The sequence below is a fragment of the Temnothorax nylanderi genome, unplaced genomic scaffold, assembly GCF_030848795.1.
Source record: "Temnothorax nylanderi isolate EJ_2023f unplaced genomic scaffold, tnyl_v1.0 TNYL_tig0099_pilon, whole genome shotgun sequence".
NCBI lineage: Eukaryota > Metazoa > Arthropoda > Insecta > Hymenoptera > Formicidae > Temnothorax > Temnothorax nylanderi.
The window spans coordinates 255,636-273,405 of NW_027249161.1; the positions used below are offsets into that span (position 1 = coordinate 255,636).

The following is a 17,770-nucleotide window of genomic DNA, read 5'->3' on the forward strand; positions in this document are numbered from 1 at the left end:
GAACTGAGCAATCGTGAGAGAAAAGTGAACAAAATATATTTGTAATAGTACTTATTAATATATATTGTTGTATTCATTTGTAATTATTTACATTTAAAAAAACAAGACAATATTTTCTCTTTTCGATTTATAAAAAAAAAGGAAAATTAGGATCTGCAATCAATGTCGAATGAAAACCGTGTTCTTTAAAAAATTTTGTCTATTTGTAATCAAAAAAAAAAATCTTGGAGAGTATCAACTAGACTAAAACGAGCATGCACTTATGTCAGTAATGTATAACTGTCTACGTGTGATAAATTAATCGCTTTGCATATTGACATTGTTACGTGTTCAATATTTGCAGATATTGAACGGATGAGAGATACAGTGTAATATAAGCATACATGTTATAATAGAACAATATCGAAATCTGCGAACGAGAGGATATCCGGTTTTTTTAGAGTGCACATTTTTCATCACACTTGTAGTTAGTGATTTCCTTCCGGAAAAAAAATATATACAATCACGAATCTCTCTCACGATTTGGGTGAGGTTCAAGCATCAGTAACTTGAGTCGCGTCAACTTGCTAGAGTATGACGGAATAAATCGGAGTAACCCAGATTACGGCAGAAGGACGCGACGAAAGATACGTCGAAATATGTCGGAACGAATCGCGGAGGATTTAGCTTGCGTAATCAGGATAGACAAACCAGAGTTAGTCAGGGTAGGCTGGAGATAAGCGCACCCTAGAGGAGTCCTGATCGTGACTAGCCTCGTCCGAGGGTGAGAATCGAATGGTTGACTCTTGGGGGGGTGGTGCGCGCGCGTTGTCGCGCGATAGCGGTGGCTGCGCGTTGACACGACGCGCGTACTCGCTGCGCCGGCAGCGCAGCATTACGTCCGCGTTACCCTCGCGACACGGAAGAGCGAGCGGAGCGGAGAGTGCGTCCTGACGCGCGCGCCAACCACTTAGGCGAGGAAGCGCGCATCAGCCAAGAGACCCGAGCGAGACAAGCTCCGGTCCTCGACGTCGCTCTGACGTGGGCGCAGTCGGTCGCTCCTCGCCGTTACGATCACTTCTGCGAGTAGCGGATATTAATTCGTGTGCGAGTCGCGCGCGAATAAATAACGTGTGTCGGAGCCGAGACCGGAATCCGATCAGCCCGGCTTTTCAACGAGCACCGCCGAAAACGTGTCATCACGTGCGTACACGACGAAGTTGGTCCTAGGAGCAGTCTGTTTTTCCTCATCGGTCAGAATCCCGAAGAGCGATCATCTTCCGCACTAGTCTGTCGCGATCGACTCCGGGATTTCCTAGGTCGTCGACCTGTGGTCTTCCTGCCTCTCGTCGTCCTGCGCGAGTGTCGCGTAACGTTTCACCGAGCAAAGTGCAGTTCTGTGTCGTCTTTTGTCGCGTGATCCTTTGTCATCTTTAATCCTCCTGGGAATTTCTCAGCTGTGAGCCTTCCACTTGTGGTGTCTGATCGTTTCGTCAGCGTCGACGAGTAGTTTCGTCGGTCCACGCGACCAGCTGCTACCGTCTTTCTCTGTCGCCCTCTTCCTCTCTCTCTCTCTCTCTCTCTTACGTCGCGCCAGTCGCAGCATGGGGGACCAGGAGCAACAGGAAACGAAGCCGAGCGTGGTAGAGTTGAACGTGGGCGGCGTCTTCTACACCACTGCTTTGACTACGCTGACCCGCGAGAGCGATTCTCACTTGGCTGCGCTCTTCACTGGCAAATCCGCTGTGGAAAAGGATGCCAAGGGCAAATATTTTCTGGACCGCGACGGCGTGCTTTTCCGTTACGTATTGGACTTCCTGCGTAATCAGGCGCTCGTTTTACCCGAGGGCTTTCGCGAGCGTGAAAGGCTCAAACAGGAGGCGAACTTCTACGGCCTGCCCGGTTTAGAGAAGGCAATTTTGGAGAATTCCGGCGGACAAGCCGGCGGCGCGACTTGCAAACGCGCGCCAGGATACATCACCATCGGCTATCGGGGCAGCTTTGCCTTCGGTCGCGAGGGCCTAGCCGACGTCAAGTTCCGCAAGCTCTCGAGGATCCTCGTATGCGGCCGCGTGGCACTCTGCCGGGACGTCTTCGGCGAAACGCTTAACGAAAGTCGCGATCCCGACCACGGCATGTCCGATCGCTACACATCGCGCTTTTTCCTGAAGCACAGCGTCATCGAACAGGCCTTCGATATGCTGCAGGAGCAGGGCTTCCGGCTAGCGGGTAGCTGCGGCTCCGGCACCGCCGGGAGCAACTCCGAGCAGCTAAAGCCCGGAGTGGATTCTGAGGAGAATCGTTGGAATCATTATAACGAGTTCGTCTTCGTGCGCGATTAAAAAGTTTCGCGAGCGAGTGAGATGTACTTTGGCTAAGCATCGTTGACGGCTCGCATTTTGCAAAAGTACGCGAGTGCAATTGCCGCGTAAAAGAAGACTTCTTCGGTTATTTGAAGCGATTCAGGCGGAAGTGGAAACATTCGCGAAAACACGTGTGCCAAGCGTGCGAGCGGATAACAAGATAAATACGGAACTCTCGTTTATAGCTTACTCCATGATACATAATGAGGTTGATGTGCAATATCAAGTTCAACAGGAACTTCGTACGAAAGCATCGGACGAAACATCGTTCCTATAAGTAATTTCGTCTCGTAAGAAAATTTCCCGAAGTCACCGCTATCATCAATCAACGTTGACGTAAAAGGAATTTGGGACACTTCGACGTTCGAGAATATTAACATCATCAGCTTTCCGAAACATTATATTCTGGAATTTTTTTTTCACTTTAATCGATTCTTTTACCGGAATGAGAAAATGGATAAGACATGACGAAGATAGATATCCGAGAACGGTCGCCTTTCAGAACCCTCGTCTAAAACATTGACAGCGCTGAAATAACGAGGAATTGGATTTTTGTATTAAGGAGAACCACGAACTCGTCGAGCGTGATCACGTTGGATCTACGGATACCATTTGCTTAATTCAAGATGTAACATAGAGAATTATGAGCGGCAAGTCAATGTCGAACTTAAAATTAGTCAATGTCGAAGATAATAATCCAGGGAACGTAACAGTCGTGTTGAAACCAAAGACGTTTCGTTAAATTCGTGATTATATGTTATTTTATGTGTTAACTTTATGTGTAGATATTTAACTGTAAATGAGTTTGATTCACAACTGTACAAAACAGAATCTAAAACTTTTCCGAATGCGGCGCGTTAGGATCTTCCGTAATCGAAACGTGCCGACGGCAGTAAGAAAATTGCCATTTCCGACAAAAATCTGACGTGCCCCTATCAGGGGCCGTTGCGAGGGAGAAACGTTTATTAAAAAGCAGTCTCGCGTGAATCCACGAGATGAAAGACGCCAATATCGGGCGTTTTTCATTGCCAGTGGACGCAAAGTAAGACGGTGAATGAAACGTGCGCAAGAAAAGCGGATCGGGGTGAAGGGATGATGTTGAAATATCTACGGGCGAAACGCGACTTGGCCACTTAAAGAGGTAACAATGTCAGATACGTCAGTGATAAATGTCGCTGGATGCAACGGGCGAGAAAATGTAAGGGAACACGTAAATGCAAAATGGACTTGACGTGGAATACAAGTATCGGCTGCTATTTAAAATCAGATTGAACGAATGACGCAATAACGTTTGCGTGTGTGTTTTATTCGCGTCTGACGCGCAAGAGGAAATTAAAGGTGATGAAAAATTTCAATTATTGTCTGATAACGAGACCATTATTTAAAGAAAGTCTCCGGTGTTAGTACGCCGAGTAGTTAGTACTGGTAAATGGTCGGGCCGAGTAGTCACTGCTAGATAACGGTCAGACCGAGTAGTTACTACTGATCGCTAGTCGGACCAAGTAGTTAGCGGTACGCTAGAATCGGATCTTTTCTTTAAGTAGAAAATACGCGGTGAAAGAACGGCGGCGAGAGTGATGTAGATATCGCATACCTATGCGTGAATTACCCTTTCTGTATAAATTCGGCTTAAATTAGGTGACTAGCACCATCCTCGAGATGGGCGGAGCGGCTTGTCGAATGCGTGTACTTACAACCCGACACGATGTCAAACGCGCTATATTCGAAAGACGGAACGCCCGAATAAACGTGATCTCTTCTAATGATTTCTTGTCAGTGTTTTTTTAAAAAACGAGTCTGAGTCGAATGCTTTTCTTTTTCGTTCTAAATTCTTTTCTCTGGAAAGCGGAACGTAAATATGGCAAGCAATTCATAACTTTCGATCTGTTGACTCGCGGAAATATCGGAACTCGGAACACGACGGAAAGCGAAATATTGTTGTAAATTTACAGTTTCGAGTTTCTCGTCGTAAATCAATGTATTTGTGAAAACATCTAGATAACCGAGATATCTTTTTCCTTCGTTATAATACATGTTGTGTTTTACGGAATATACTTGAAAAAAGTTTTAAACAATTTTTCAAATGAAAACAGAGTTACAAATTATAAAGAGTCGGCCACTTTTATTATTTCTTTTATTATTTTTTAAAATTTTTATTATCACAATTTTATTTCATACTAATACTTATTTATTGTTACTTTTAACGGATATTTCTTCGCATATTTTGAAGTTTAATTTATCTTACATACCTTTTTAATTTTTTTATTATACTATAGAATTAAAATATAAAGGAGCAGATTTTTATTTCAGACTTTCCAATTATTTCATGGTGAGATATTGTTTATCTATCTAGTTATTAACATTATTAATAATTGTTGGCATATTCAGAATGATGAAAGAATCGAAAAATTCATCGCGATTATAATCTTGTTGCAACAGGTTATCATGTAACAGACAATGTTTAGCGATTGTTCCGAAGAGTGCCGACGGCGTTGAACAGACGAGACAGGTATCGAGTTTCGCGTTAGCTGCTCGTTATCGTAGTACGCGTATAATGTCGAAGATTTTCTTAAAAATAACGGAGGTAATAAATCTTGTATCGTAGCAATGTCTCATATATCATTATCATTATGACACTTAATATGGCGATCGATGAATGTGTAGAATCACAATGAATAGAGTTATCTCAACTTTCAATGCACACATTTAACTTTTCGTAACTTGTTAGCGGAATCAAAATTATATATTCGCGAAAGATTTATTGCTACGAAAATTAAGACGAAAAATTTCACAGTTGGGTGCTTGCTCTTTATAATTTCGATATGCATTACGGTAATCCGAAAAAAGAAAAACAACTTCGGAGCGATGATGCGAATCAACCGTTATTGTTGGTGCATGGTTCGCTGTTCGATGAACGCGACGCATCTGCATTCGCAATGGATTGATTTATAATGACGTTATATGTTCGGCTTGTTGTGCGAGTTATGCGTGTCAATGCGAGGTGTTACATGTAACTGAGAGTGGACATGATAGCCCAATGGTGCGCTCGAGAAAATTTAATTTGTCTATACTGCGTGGCCCGCCACCGAAACTTCTAATTTCTCGCAATTGTGACATTTCATGAAAACTGATGCTGGTTGCTAAAAATCTATAAGACGACGTCCCGTTTACTAACAATAAGAGAAAACGTTATTATTGCGCAACATAACTCAAGTGAAACGCGAGTGAGCGACGTTTTCCAAGTTTGTGTCTCGTGAGATATCAGCTTTCAGATATGATCTGCAATTAATCATGATTACGACGATTGCGTTGAGCAACGCGTCAAATCTTGTTGGGAGCTTCTATTGATTAATGTGGAGCAGTGTGGCATCGTAATCGTTACGCGATTACAATTAGTAAATTGCCTACTTCCATTTACTCTGTACAAATGAAAGACATTCAGGTAAATCAAACTTGTAAGATAGTAGACGTTAATTGCACGACGTTAATGCAAAGAGTCTCACGTACGTAGGACGACTATAAACTTCGATTTGCTTTACAATAGTACAAATTTTAATCTTTACCAACAGATATGTGTCATTCAGACATTTGTTTTTTATGTATTAAAATTAATATTTGATACTTTTGGAATAATCATTTATTGAATTTTACGATTTTATTTGACGAAGTTCTATGTTAAATTACAACTAAATTACTTGCACAGCATATGCGAATATGTAAAATTGGGCCCACATAAATATTCATGCGGTAAATTCAGCGCGTTGGAGTTATTAATTATTGATATCTCATTTCGAGTCTCCGCAGTTGTTAAAATATCAATGACTGATTTTAGTCTACCATACGCGTTTATCTGTATAATGTCAAATAGAATTAAAATATATTTTCTGACCCTTTATTTCTCAGATATTTGGGACGATAAAAACGATTTTCATTCTGAAATATAGCAAAAAGACATGTAAACATTTTATATTTTGTTTATTTAAATATTAATATATTGGATTTTTAGAATTATGAGAATATATATTTATAACTTTTTGTTTAATTATATTCTGGTTTTGACAAAATTTTTTAGTTTTAGGTGGAAACAAATGTTGTATAAAATGCACTTTGGTTGTAAGTTTTAGAAGATATAAATTGTCTTTACACATCCGAGTGTACGCAATATTGTTTATTTATTTGTAGCGATATATTATATGTGTGCGTGGAGAACGATAGAGAATTGAGATTGATGATAAGATTCGTGATATAGAGGCTCTATTTCATAGATTAAAAGCAGTATTACGACTCGCTGCGAAAGAAAGCGAGTCACGAGCGAATATAAATTTGACAGAACTCAATTTTTTGAGTTTCATCGAATTTTAAAGAATTCGAATTTCATCAAAATTTATTGATTATTAAAATCTTTGTTTAATATTATAACTTTTGATAATTGAGAAACAACTATCCTATCGAATATTCTCTTTACTCTTTTTCCAGTTCAAATCTTTGTTCTGTTTCAGAAAGTTCAATATTTGATGGAATTCGAATTTCGCGAAGTTTGATTAAATTTTCTCTTAGCTATTTTTAATCAAATAAGCTTCTTATGAACTCCACCAAACTTCTTTCTTTGATGTAAAGTTTCTGTAAGTATCGCTGAAGTTTAGAGTTTGGTGTTGGCATTCTAAATTTTATTTGTAAGATATGATAGAAAACATAGGAACCAGAGTAGGAAAATAATGTAATTGACGATGTGATCGGATCATTTTTCAAATTATAACAATGATATACTGAAAGACATCTTTGCTATCTATAACGACAAAATGGTTTGCTAAAGTATTTTTTTAAATCTAATTAGAAGACATCTTGACCAATTGAATTTAGAAATATATAAAATATCTTTATATATCATTTAAAATGCGTACTTAATACTTATATTTATTGATACAAATCAGATGAAGGAACGAGTTTTTTTTCGCGCGCATTGCGTGCGATTTGACATTTTTTGAGAAATAGTCCGACCAGAAATTGCAACGCGCATCGTGGAAACGTTTTGATTCCCATATTCGAGACTCAGAATTTATTAAAAAGGATCCAACGAGTAGAAACAAAACTGTGTTAGGTAGCGTGTAAGACTGCGACGATATAAAATTATTGTACATGTATATACGTATGTCTAAGTAAAAAGAAGAGAAATAAAAGATTGAGATGATACGAGAATGAGCCTGATTAAGATGATCCTTGATCCATGTTTTTTCGTGACTTTTGATATTTTCCGGTCTTCAGATTAAGCTCCCGTCACTGCTTTTTCTTTTTAAATTCAGGTCAGGCAAATAGGAACAAAAAGTTACACGTAATATACAATTATGTAAATGTTTCAAAAGGTAAATTACGGCTGAATTTATAAAGCATAGTTAACATGCAGTAAATTATGTTTTTAAATTATTTCTCTAATGGAGACCGATGTTAAATTTTTAAAATGTCATAGTTAAAATTTTTTTACTATATGTGATTTGATTTTCTACAACTCGATTTTTATTTTTCTTTAAAAAGATGTTACATTTGCCTGTTTTTAATATTGGGTCGTAGTGTTTAGAATATGTCTTATTTAAATCAAAATTAACTTGAAATATTTGATTCTAAATGATACAGCAAACATGAAAAAATATATAAAATTTTAAACAGGAAAGATATATGTATTTTTAATGAAATGCTTTTATAATATTAATAGCACTTTATAATCATGCTTTTTAATATGAAAAATATAGAATATTGCACAATTTCCATTCTTTACGGAAAATTTAAATGCATGGTTGTAACTTGTTTTTAATACAGATTTTTGATACTTGTAGTTGAGACCGTTTATTATATGCTTTATGCATTTGGCGATATCCAGTCGAATTGAATAATAAATAAAATTAAAAATATGTCGGGTTACTTTTGAAGATAAGTAGAAGATAAAAGAAATACATGTTTTCTATCTTGAGTTAGAATATAATTGAAATTTATTGAAATCCAACAGAAACTGTAGCGAACGTTTCCCTTTAAACTTTCCATTATGGAGAGAAGTAATGATATTACTTCAAAGTAGTTTTTCAACCATATAGGTGTATGAATTAGAGAAGTGAATAATTTTTATATTACTGAAATTATAGGTATAGGTATAATCTGTGAGATAAAAAAATTAGGTGTTTGGGATTAAAACCTAAAAATTGAGATAATTAATTTACCTTCCGATAATAAAAGAGTTAAGCATGCACACACACACACACACACACACACACACACACACACACATTCACACGTACGTATATAATCTCCAATCTGTAGTAACACTGTACGTCCTATATATTTTTCTAAAGCGATAAGAAATTAATTTTTACAAAATTAATTATAAATCTCGCTTTTTGAGATAGATTAGAATAGATTAGAATTCTTCAAATTTGAATGTCATTGAGAGACAAATAAATTTAATTTATAAATCTCGCGCGTATTTGAGAGCCAAAAGATAGGGCTAATATAAGGTTGCTCTTCCACAATATAACATTATAACATCTTATTATTCTCTTTGAAACTTCTGATGGGGAATATATAAATTTTTATTCAGTCTGACGGGAATATCGGAAAAAAATCATAATGGCTGCACGCAACATCAAATTAATCGCAGCAAGAAGGGATCGTTTCGCCGCCAAACGGGAGAAGGAAGAGCCGATTCTCCTTGTACGATAGTTCTCCTGTCGAAGAGGAGATTGCGCGTTAACGAACGAAGCGCCCGCGCCGGAAGGTGGTGGATGCAAACTCGATTGCCTGTTTGAATGAACTGTCACACTTACACGGAAGCGAACGCCCAGCTCGTTGGATATAGCGAGGCTGCGTTGCACAGGGGAGCAATCTGTTGCTGAGTTTTCATCCGTCAGCGAGAAAGAGAGAAGAAAAAGAGGAAAGGAATGAGAAAGAAAGAATACGCGTCATCAGCGAGACGTAAGAAAAATCGAGTTTCTTTTTGACAACGCTTCATCATCGCGTCGTTGAAAATGCGAATAATATGACATTGTTTACTTTCGCTGTTAACGTTTCTCTTTGAAGCTTCTGATGATGATGTAAATATGTAAAATTTTATGAAGAAAATGATTTTTCTTGTGAAAGATAATATTACCACTTATGTACAGCTAAAGAGAGCTTTAGAAATGTGCTTTACGTATATACTCTTTATACACTTTAATGATTTTAATGGGAACAAGGAAGACTTTATGCTATTTTTCTTTTAGAATCGTTTATGAGATATTTGAGATAAAAACAGATAGATTTTGCAAATAATACCTAATGAAAAAATTAGTTAAAATAATAAGAAAAGAAACTCGCTAAAATTAAAAGCAAATTGAGAATATATACATTTCGGTCAGAACTTTAATTTTTTCTCATTTAATTTGAAACTAGATTAGTAATAAATTAATTAGTAATAATTAAAAATAAACTCCTGCCTTGTTTTTATTATTTTTAGTTTTTTTAAAGATAGATTACACACACATAGTCATCACAGAAAATAATATAAAAAAAGAATATGTATATTTATATATCAATACGTTGATTTTTTTCGAAACTTGTGAGCGAAAAATGGTTGAAGTCCTCCAGACCCCAGTGTGGCTTACACGTATGCAAAAAATAAGCCTGCGAGAGTTAAAAAAAATAGTATTAAATGTTTATAATATTACTCATTAAATAATACATTTAATAATATTTAATAATATTGATTAACATTATAACAAGTATAATATTACCAAATGGATATGTATTATATTTTTAAAATAGTCTTTTTAAGTGTAAGTATTAAAAAATATAAAAAATATATATATTGGTTAGATATAGGTGGGTTAAAAAGCGACCAAGAGGAGTCTTCCATTAGAAAATTTCGTCGAGGGCGTTTCTCTTTATCGCGAGATTTTGCCCATAACGTTAGTCTGGCAGGAAATATCGATTATTGGTTAGGTATCTCTCTTTTTCGCGTGCAATCTATAAATATTGTATGGGTTCTAAAAGTGTCTGTTCATTCTCGCGAAAATATGTGCCGGGGTATCTCGATGTATGCACGATGCATAGGTAGAATTTTAGGATTAATATGTTTTTAAAAAAGGTTACCGTATATATAAAATGCGTCTAGTAAAATAATTTTTTTGGTGTATGAATTTTCTTATTAAAATTGCATAGTTGTAAGTGTTGTAACATATTGATTTCATAAAATGCAAGTTAATATTCTTATATTTAAAAAAATGTTATTGCAAGACAAAAAAATGCAAATATAATTGAGAAATATATTTAAGAAACGTAGAATATAGGATAAACTCGGGTAAGATGGCCATAGAGGAAAGATGGCCAACCTATGTTCTTTCAATCTAGCTCGCCATGAAACATCGAATGAACATGGGTTGGCCATCTTTCCTCTATGGCCATCTTACCCGAGTTTATCCCTATATTATGTTTTAATTTATTTTATCCAAATTATATACGAAAGAAAAACATTTAGAAGAGAATTGTTATAGATTCGAGAATCAAATATTTTGTAACTTTGTAAGATAGGACTGTAAAAATATTAGATAATAACATTCGATGAACTTAAATTTTCGCACTATTATATTTTCGAAAATTTTTATCACAAGTTTTATATGTACATATGTATGTATGTGCACATGTTTAAATAAAAATCGGCTAATCTATTGAATGCACTCAGGCATTTTTTGGCTAAAAGAAAATTTGGCACTGATGCAAGCAGTAAAAAGAGAAGCGCAACAGAATGCAACGTAGTGACGTGCATTACGTCAATATATGTTTTTTTTAAATAAGATATTTGTTTAACTCATATTTGTTTAACTCATATAATCTTCCACTAAACTTTCTCCTCGATTTCATTGAGTTTTCTTAGCAAAGTGAATGTCTTAAGCGTTTCCTTGGTTTCTTCAAGTATCAAATTATATACGTATAGAAAGTCGATTCTGCCAATATTAGTTAATAATTGGGACATATTATTTGCACATTATGAATTCACGGTTTGTCATGTCATATCATTATCGAGACATGTGTTGTAACAAGTATGCAGAATTTATATTAATTATACAAATTGTGCATAATTACTGATAACAATGCACATTATGTAATTTATCTATATCTTGTATAATTGTTATATTACGGATTTATTCAAAAATATGATACAACAATATAAAAAGTAAAAACTTTAAAAATTATAAATATCTATATAATGTATATATATATCTATATATATTTATATTTGTAATTTGTAATCGTTTAATGGATATCTTGGATAAGATAATTTATTTAAAATATTTTTTATTACATTTAATACTGATATATGTGACGTTAATGTTAAACATTGTGATATTATTTTTTGCTTCCAGCAATTAAATAATATATTTTAGAAATTTTACATGATATTATATGTATCGTTAAACAACTAGATTATGCAATCAATAGCTTATATTGTATCTATGGCAAAATATTTTAAAATTAAATGAAATATACGGAAATAAATTGGGGTAATTAAAAATAACAACATTAAAAATAAGATTTAAAAATCTTATTTTTAATGTTGTTATTTTGGCATATAAAATATAATGGTGTATTAAATATAATTTTATGTATCTAATATTATCTATTACATGAAATAATAGATGAATTATTATTATTGATTTTGCTACATTACGTTTTCTATTCTTAATGCTATGTTTACGCATGTGATATTTATTATATCATTTATTTATCCGACAGATGCATGCCAGAGACAGCAAGTAAAAAAGTAACATAAACGCAAACAAAAGAATTTCTATCGGGTATTATATTACAATGAAAGAACGCTAATGAGAAATATCATGCGAGAAATGTCAGGTCTAAATTTAGTTTCATACGGTAACGAGTATTTTTAAGTAAAAAGTGGGCGATTTGTGCGAATCGCAAAATGTATTAAGTTGTATAGATATATGTAATGTTTTTGTCAAGGGTGAAAAATCGATCTTTAATTTGACCTTCATCTAAAAGTGTGTACCAATAGAAATTAAAACAAAAAAATACCGAGTCCAAAACAAGCAAACCGCAAACTCAGTGTCAAATAAAAACCTTGATAGCTCGCTGATTAAATATTTTCGTTTCCAACAGTAGATTGCTGTTTCGTGTATTGGGTTTATTGCGTGATGAAAGTAAATCAATAAATACTTTGAATGATGAATAAAGTGTCGAGCACAAGAAGTAGTGCGTGTCAGTTAACGTATAGTGATTGTAATCAATCGGGTTTCTTCAACATCCGTAATCTGTTGGTCAATTTTATACGGTTGGACGTATTGTTATACTGCAATTCAGAGCTGCGTGAATAAAAATTGTAGATAATTATTAATTATTTCGTCATATTATAGAAAATTTTTCTATTTCACGGAAATAATAGCTCTTACACAGTGTCATATTTTTTGTGATATATTGGAATTTAGCTCCCGTTTTAAGATAAAATGAAACGTAGAAGTAATATAAATCTGTCTAGAACCTTAGTATATATATTTTTTATATTTAAAACTATTTTAGTTTTGATGTTAGGTAAAGTATTTTCTAAATAATTTTAATCCCCTTCAGGTTTTTTAGATTTATGCAACTAAAATGTAAAAACACAAACAAATGTGAAAATTTAGCAAATAATTATAAACTTTGACAATATACAAAGAACAATGAAAGGTTTAAATGAATAAATAAAGCACAAGCGCGCTAAAAGGATTACATGAAAAATATTTGACGGTTAAAACCTGAATGCACCAGTTACAGCATTTTTCCAGGTTGCTTTGTATTCAGCCCTTCGCTTCGTCGGTTTATCAATTTTTCGGGCCATTTGTCGCGTCGTTCTAGTGCAAATAAAGCGACGGCGACGGACGCTCCCGTATAAAGCCGCCCGTTTATTCGAATTTCCATTTACCGCGCATATTATCATTGCCGTACAAATTTTCTCCGATTAACTCGTAATTATCCCTCTCGACCTAGGTCCCTGCCGTTTATTCCCCTGCGTCCCTCGTCCTCGCATCGATCGAATCGGATAATTATAACACTGCGGCCGGTGCTGCGGTTCGAAGGACGACGACGATGACGACGGCGATGAGGAGTGGTGTGGCGGCCGGAGTGAGAATTTCAATCTCGTGCTCGTTGGCGAATTTCGGATACTCGAGGTGCCAGCAATTTCCCCCGACGACAAATACAATTTCCAGGTAGGTACTCGCATTGAATACTGTTTAGGTGGGGTTACGAGAACCTACGGGGTCATCTTGTGGAAACTATTAATGAAGCTGCGGGAGAACATTCATCCTGGCACGTACGTGTCGATGTTATTGTCTCTCTCTCTCTCTCTCTCTCTCTCTCTCTCTCTCTCTCTCTCTCTCTCTCTCTCCTCTCTCTCTCTCTCTCTCTCTCTCTCTCTCTCTTGCTCTCTCTGTCTCTCTGTCTGTCTCTCTCTCTCTCTCTCTCCTTCTCTCTCTCTCTCTCTCTCTCTCTCTTTGTTTTTTTCTTGTTTTAGAATACATATTTTAAATATTTTAAATATGTAATATATCATTACGTAATATCTATTATTTTTAATAGAATATGTTTTGGAAGTTTGGATAATATTATAACTGGTAAAGAAACACGTGCTTTTATTCGGGTCTTTTATAAAATTTGAAGAGTTCTACTTAACAAAGTAGTTCGTTCAACTTTACCAACAATATATTGCTCTTGAGATTTGAAAATTATTTTTTGAAACGTCGATAAGTGTAATTTTTTACTTAAATAGGTTTCTAAGTTATATTGAAGTTGTTTGACAGTTGTGGAACGAAAAAAATTTGAAAATTTAGTAGTTGTCAAGAAAGCGAATTTCTTCCAGTTTTAGATTAAATCAACGTTATAGCATTTCACAAGGCTTCGAAGCCATTAAAGTTCAATGGAAGTGCTAAAGAAACCCTTTTTTGTGTTTTGAGTTATTTCAGTTTAATATAATAAGGTGTAATATATATGCTCGTCCCCGTTTATATTAAAAATAAAGAAGATAGGAGAAGAGAATGTATTGCGGGAAATCTGTTGGAAAATATTTGAATGTAATTTCAAACACGTAAGGTGCGCTTACGATCCTCTAAAGATAATAAACGATGCTCATCAGGTGCGATATAATAGCGATATATCTGCATAATGGTATTTGGATACACGGGCTATTTGATTCATATTAGCAAGACATGACTTTCCCGGCCAGGGAGAGCAAATTTGTATTTAATTAGACGACGATTAATAAGCGCGTCGTGTCGATGGGAGGTCTTTCGAAGGCAATTAGAGATTACGAGAAAATTAAACACAATTCAAATAATGTCCTTGTGCCGGATTTATCATATCGCGCGCTCCTACGTATTCTTCATATATATATTAGTCCGCCTCGCATTAATAACTCCCCCGCGCGGATAAGCGGATGTCAGAGAGAGATAATTTCCAAGTAGAACGCCCAGGAGAAAACAGATTTGCGACTAATTTTAGAGTACAAGTATAATCGGACTAAAATCAGACTTGATAACAAAATCCTTATCATGGAAATGAGAAATATGTTTTTTCCTAAGAAACATAGCGATGACGATTAAGTTTTAGATTTATTTCATACCTTTTTCTTTTTTTTTATCGCATAAAATTTTTGTGATAATAAATTTTTCCAGATAACATTACATATTGGATAAGATAAAATTATTTTAACAATTTTTTTTTAAGTTATTGTGTCAAAATAATAAGCTTACTATTTGTATTTGCTTGATATTATAAATTATGTGGAATATGTAACAGTTTGGAATTTTTCCAAACATTTTCTATATTTGAATATTTTTCATTGTAAAGCTTAATGCAAGCCAATTTTATTCTAAAGCCAAATGACAAACTTTGAGCATGATTTTGTTTGATCTTATTATGCGAAGTATGTATAGGCTTAGAATTTTTCTGAAAATCTTGCATTTGAATATTTTTTATTGTAAGGCCTAATGGCAAGATAAGAAATTTGAGAGAATTAAAATTGACTGTACAAATTGCTTCTTGAATTTCGCTGCATGGACAAATATCGATATCTAATGTATATGTATGTACCTCTGAAATCACTCTATTCGAATATCTACGTCATAAGGGATGATCGCTCTATCGCGATGTGCGCGTAATGGTATTTCGCATTCGAGAGTCGTTGGATGCGGATTCCGCGGACGTCAACGACGTCGCTCACGACGACCGCATTTCCTCGGTAAGTAATCGGAATTGAGTTACGACAGTTACGTCATTGCGTTAGCAATCGTGAGTATAGCCACGAGTGATCCCGGGAAATCTCTAATAAACTGGAAACAATTAAAAAACTTTTCCTTTTGAGACATTTGTTTTGCTCGTCTTTAGACGTCAGAATGAATTTTTTCTTCATCTTCTACGGCATTTTTCATCCACGCCTCTTTGCAATTAGGTCTTAACTCTAACAATATTCAAGTATTCTTATAACAGAGCAAGTCCTAACTTTTCTCAATTCGTTTTTTAGCTGTTGAGTTTGTACAAGAATATTTGTGTTATAAAATATAAATGAAAAATTATTGTACTATTTATATAAATTATTACCTATATTGGCTATATTACATTGAAAATAATCATATTATCATTATTTCCCACATATATAAAAGAACTTTTTAATATGTTATATAGAAATGGGTGAAAAAGCAGATATACATCTATATTAATGTTAAGGTTCGTGTCGTAGAATCAACAGTTTAGAAAAGTATATAGAGACTTGCTCAGATAAAATCGAGCACTGCTTAAGATAAATACACGGTTGCATTTAGTGCTTGAATGTTGACTCAACATTCTGAACATTATGTTGCTTTGGTTGTACATAATATATTTATTAATCAATCAAGCTCATTAAATTTAGAATTATAGTCACTCACTGTTTAGAGTTAAATATGCAGCAAATAAATAAAAACGTATTTTTTGCAAAGAATTGTGTAAAAATACCCTTTGAAAACATGATTGCTAATTTAATCAAGGATATAATGCAAAATGCAATATTATTGAGCGCAAAGTGTTTGACGAATGCAATTAATTTCATCATAGCACTCATCGGGTGTTATAAACTAACAAATTATTTATGTCTAGATAAAAAATATATATAGATATAATAAGATTTTTTGACGAATATTTTAGAAATAATTATAATTTATGAATAAATGCCTGACTGCCACTATTAGATCACAGATAAATTGCGCATTTCTAGTAGATTGCTCTCGAAGGTTAATCAGATTAATAGTTTTCGATCAGATTAATAGTTTTCTCATTCAAGTTAATATCATCAACAAATATTCTCAAAAGCCAAATTTTAAGTCAAACAGTCAGTTTGAATGATATTTCCTTATATATAATATTAGCTCATAACTAAAAAAATGTTAATGATCTATTTTAATGATCTGTTGTTAATGATCAATTGTTCTGTTTCTCTTTTTCTATCTCTCTCTCTTTAACTTATATATTTATCTTATTAGAATGAAATAAAAATAAAGAAGATGAGTACATATATTCTTTGAATTTGTGTCGAAAACTATTTTCTGTACTGTAAAAAGTAGGTAAAGCTATTTCTCTACGGTGAAAGAAAGGAAAATAAAGATACGGGATATACGAATATCCTGATCATAAGATCGTAAGACAAACTGATCTTATAGGGGACATTCGATCACAGTTCAGGATCGATACAGATGTATCGTAATCGTATTTAGGATTCGCAGATCTGTCTGGTTCGATTGGTCGAACCGAACTGAATGCTCTCGTAGTTTGATCAATACAAGTAGCGCGCAGGCGTTCTCGGCATGGCAAATGGAAACACGAGGCTCTCTCCTTTTCCTATTCACGTCTGATCAGAAACAGGTATAGACGGTAAGAAAGGTGTACCGGGGAAAACGTGTAAGAAGATACATAGCTGAAAGACAGTTGATTTTTTTCTCGCCACAGCACACTTTAATCCGCTATTATCGAGAGAAGAAAGAAATAATCTGCAAATTAAAAACATATACTTTTTCGTTCTCAACATACAAGTTAATTGTTTTAAGAATAATTTAAAATTTTTTTTATTATCAAGGGTAGTAAAGAAATTATTGCAAATTAATTTTTTGGATATGATAATTATTTGTCTAAAATTAAAATACGATAGAAAACCCATTTTTAAGTAATTTTATTATCCCTTTTGATAGAAGGGTTAAATTGAAAGATAGGATATTTTTGATATATCAGAGAAATGAAGGAATGACGTATTTGTCAAATGCACTTATCAATTGGGCCAATCATATTGGTGTCAGCGAGGAAACCCCCAATCATGGCATTTCAAGATGATAAACCTTCTCTCATCATTGAGACTACGATTGATTTACGATGTCCTCGGGATATCAATTACC

General features: G+C 34.6%; 2 protein-coding genes across 2 annotated transcripts in view; both read left to right on the forward strand.

Annotated features, from left to right (window-relative positions):
• Nucleotides 1-17,770, forward strand: part of LOC139775451 (kelch-like protein 5) — a 70,045-nt gene that overhangs the window by 3,563 nt on the left and 48,712 nt on the right. The window contains exon 3 of the mRNA XM_071711463.1: nucleotides 13,344-13,564. Within this exon, the coding sequence (XP_071567564.1) occupies nucleotides 13,344-13,564 (221 nt within the window). The remainder of the gene's footprint in view (nucleotides 1-13,343; nucleotides 13,565-17,770) is intronic.
• On the forward strand, nucleotides 869-7,538 carry Ktl (BTB/POZ domain-containing protein Ktl). The gene has a single exon (XM_071711473.1). It carries the CDS (start codon nucleotides 1,584-1,586, stop codon nucleotides 2,319-2,321), a length of 738 nt encoding a protein of 245 aa, XP_071567574.1. The 5' UTR covers nucleotides 869-1,583; the 3' UTR covers nucleotides 2,322-7,538.

Excerpts from the sequence above, each read along its gene's own strand:
- Ktl (XM_071711473.1), top strand. The coding sequence starts at position 1,584 with ATGGGGGACCAGGAGCAACAGGAAACGAAGCCGAGCGTGGTAGAGTTG.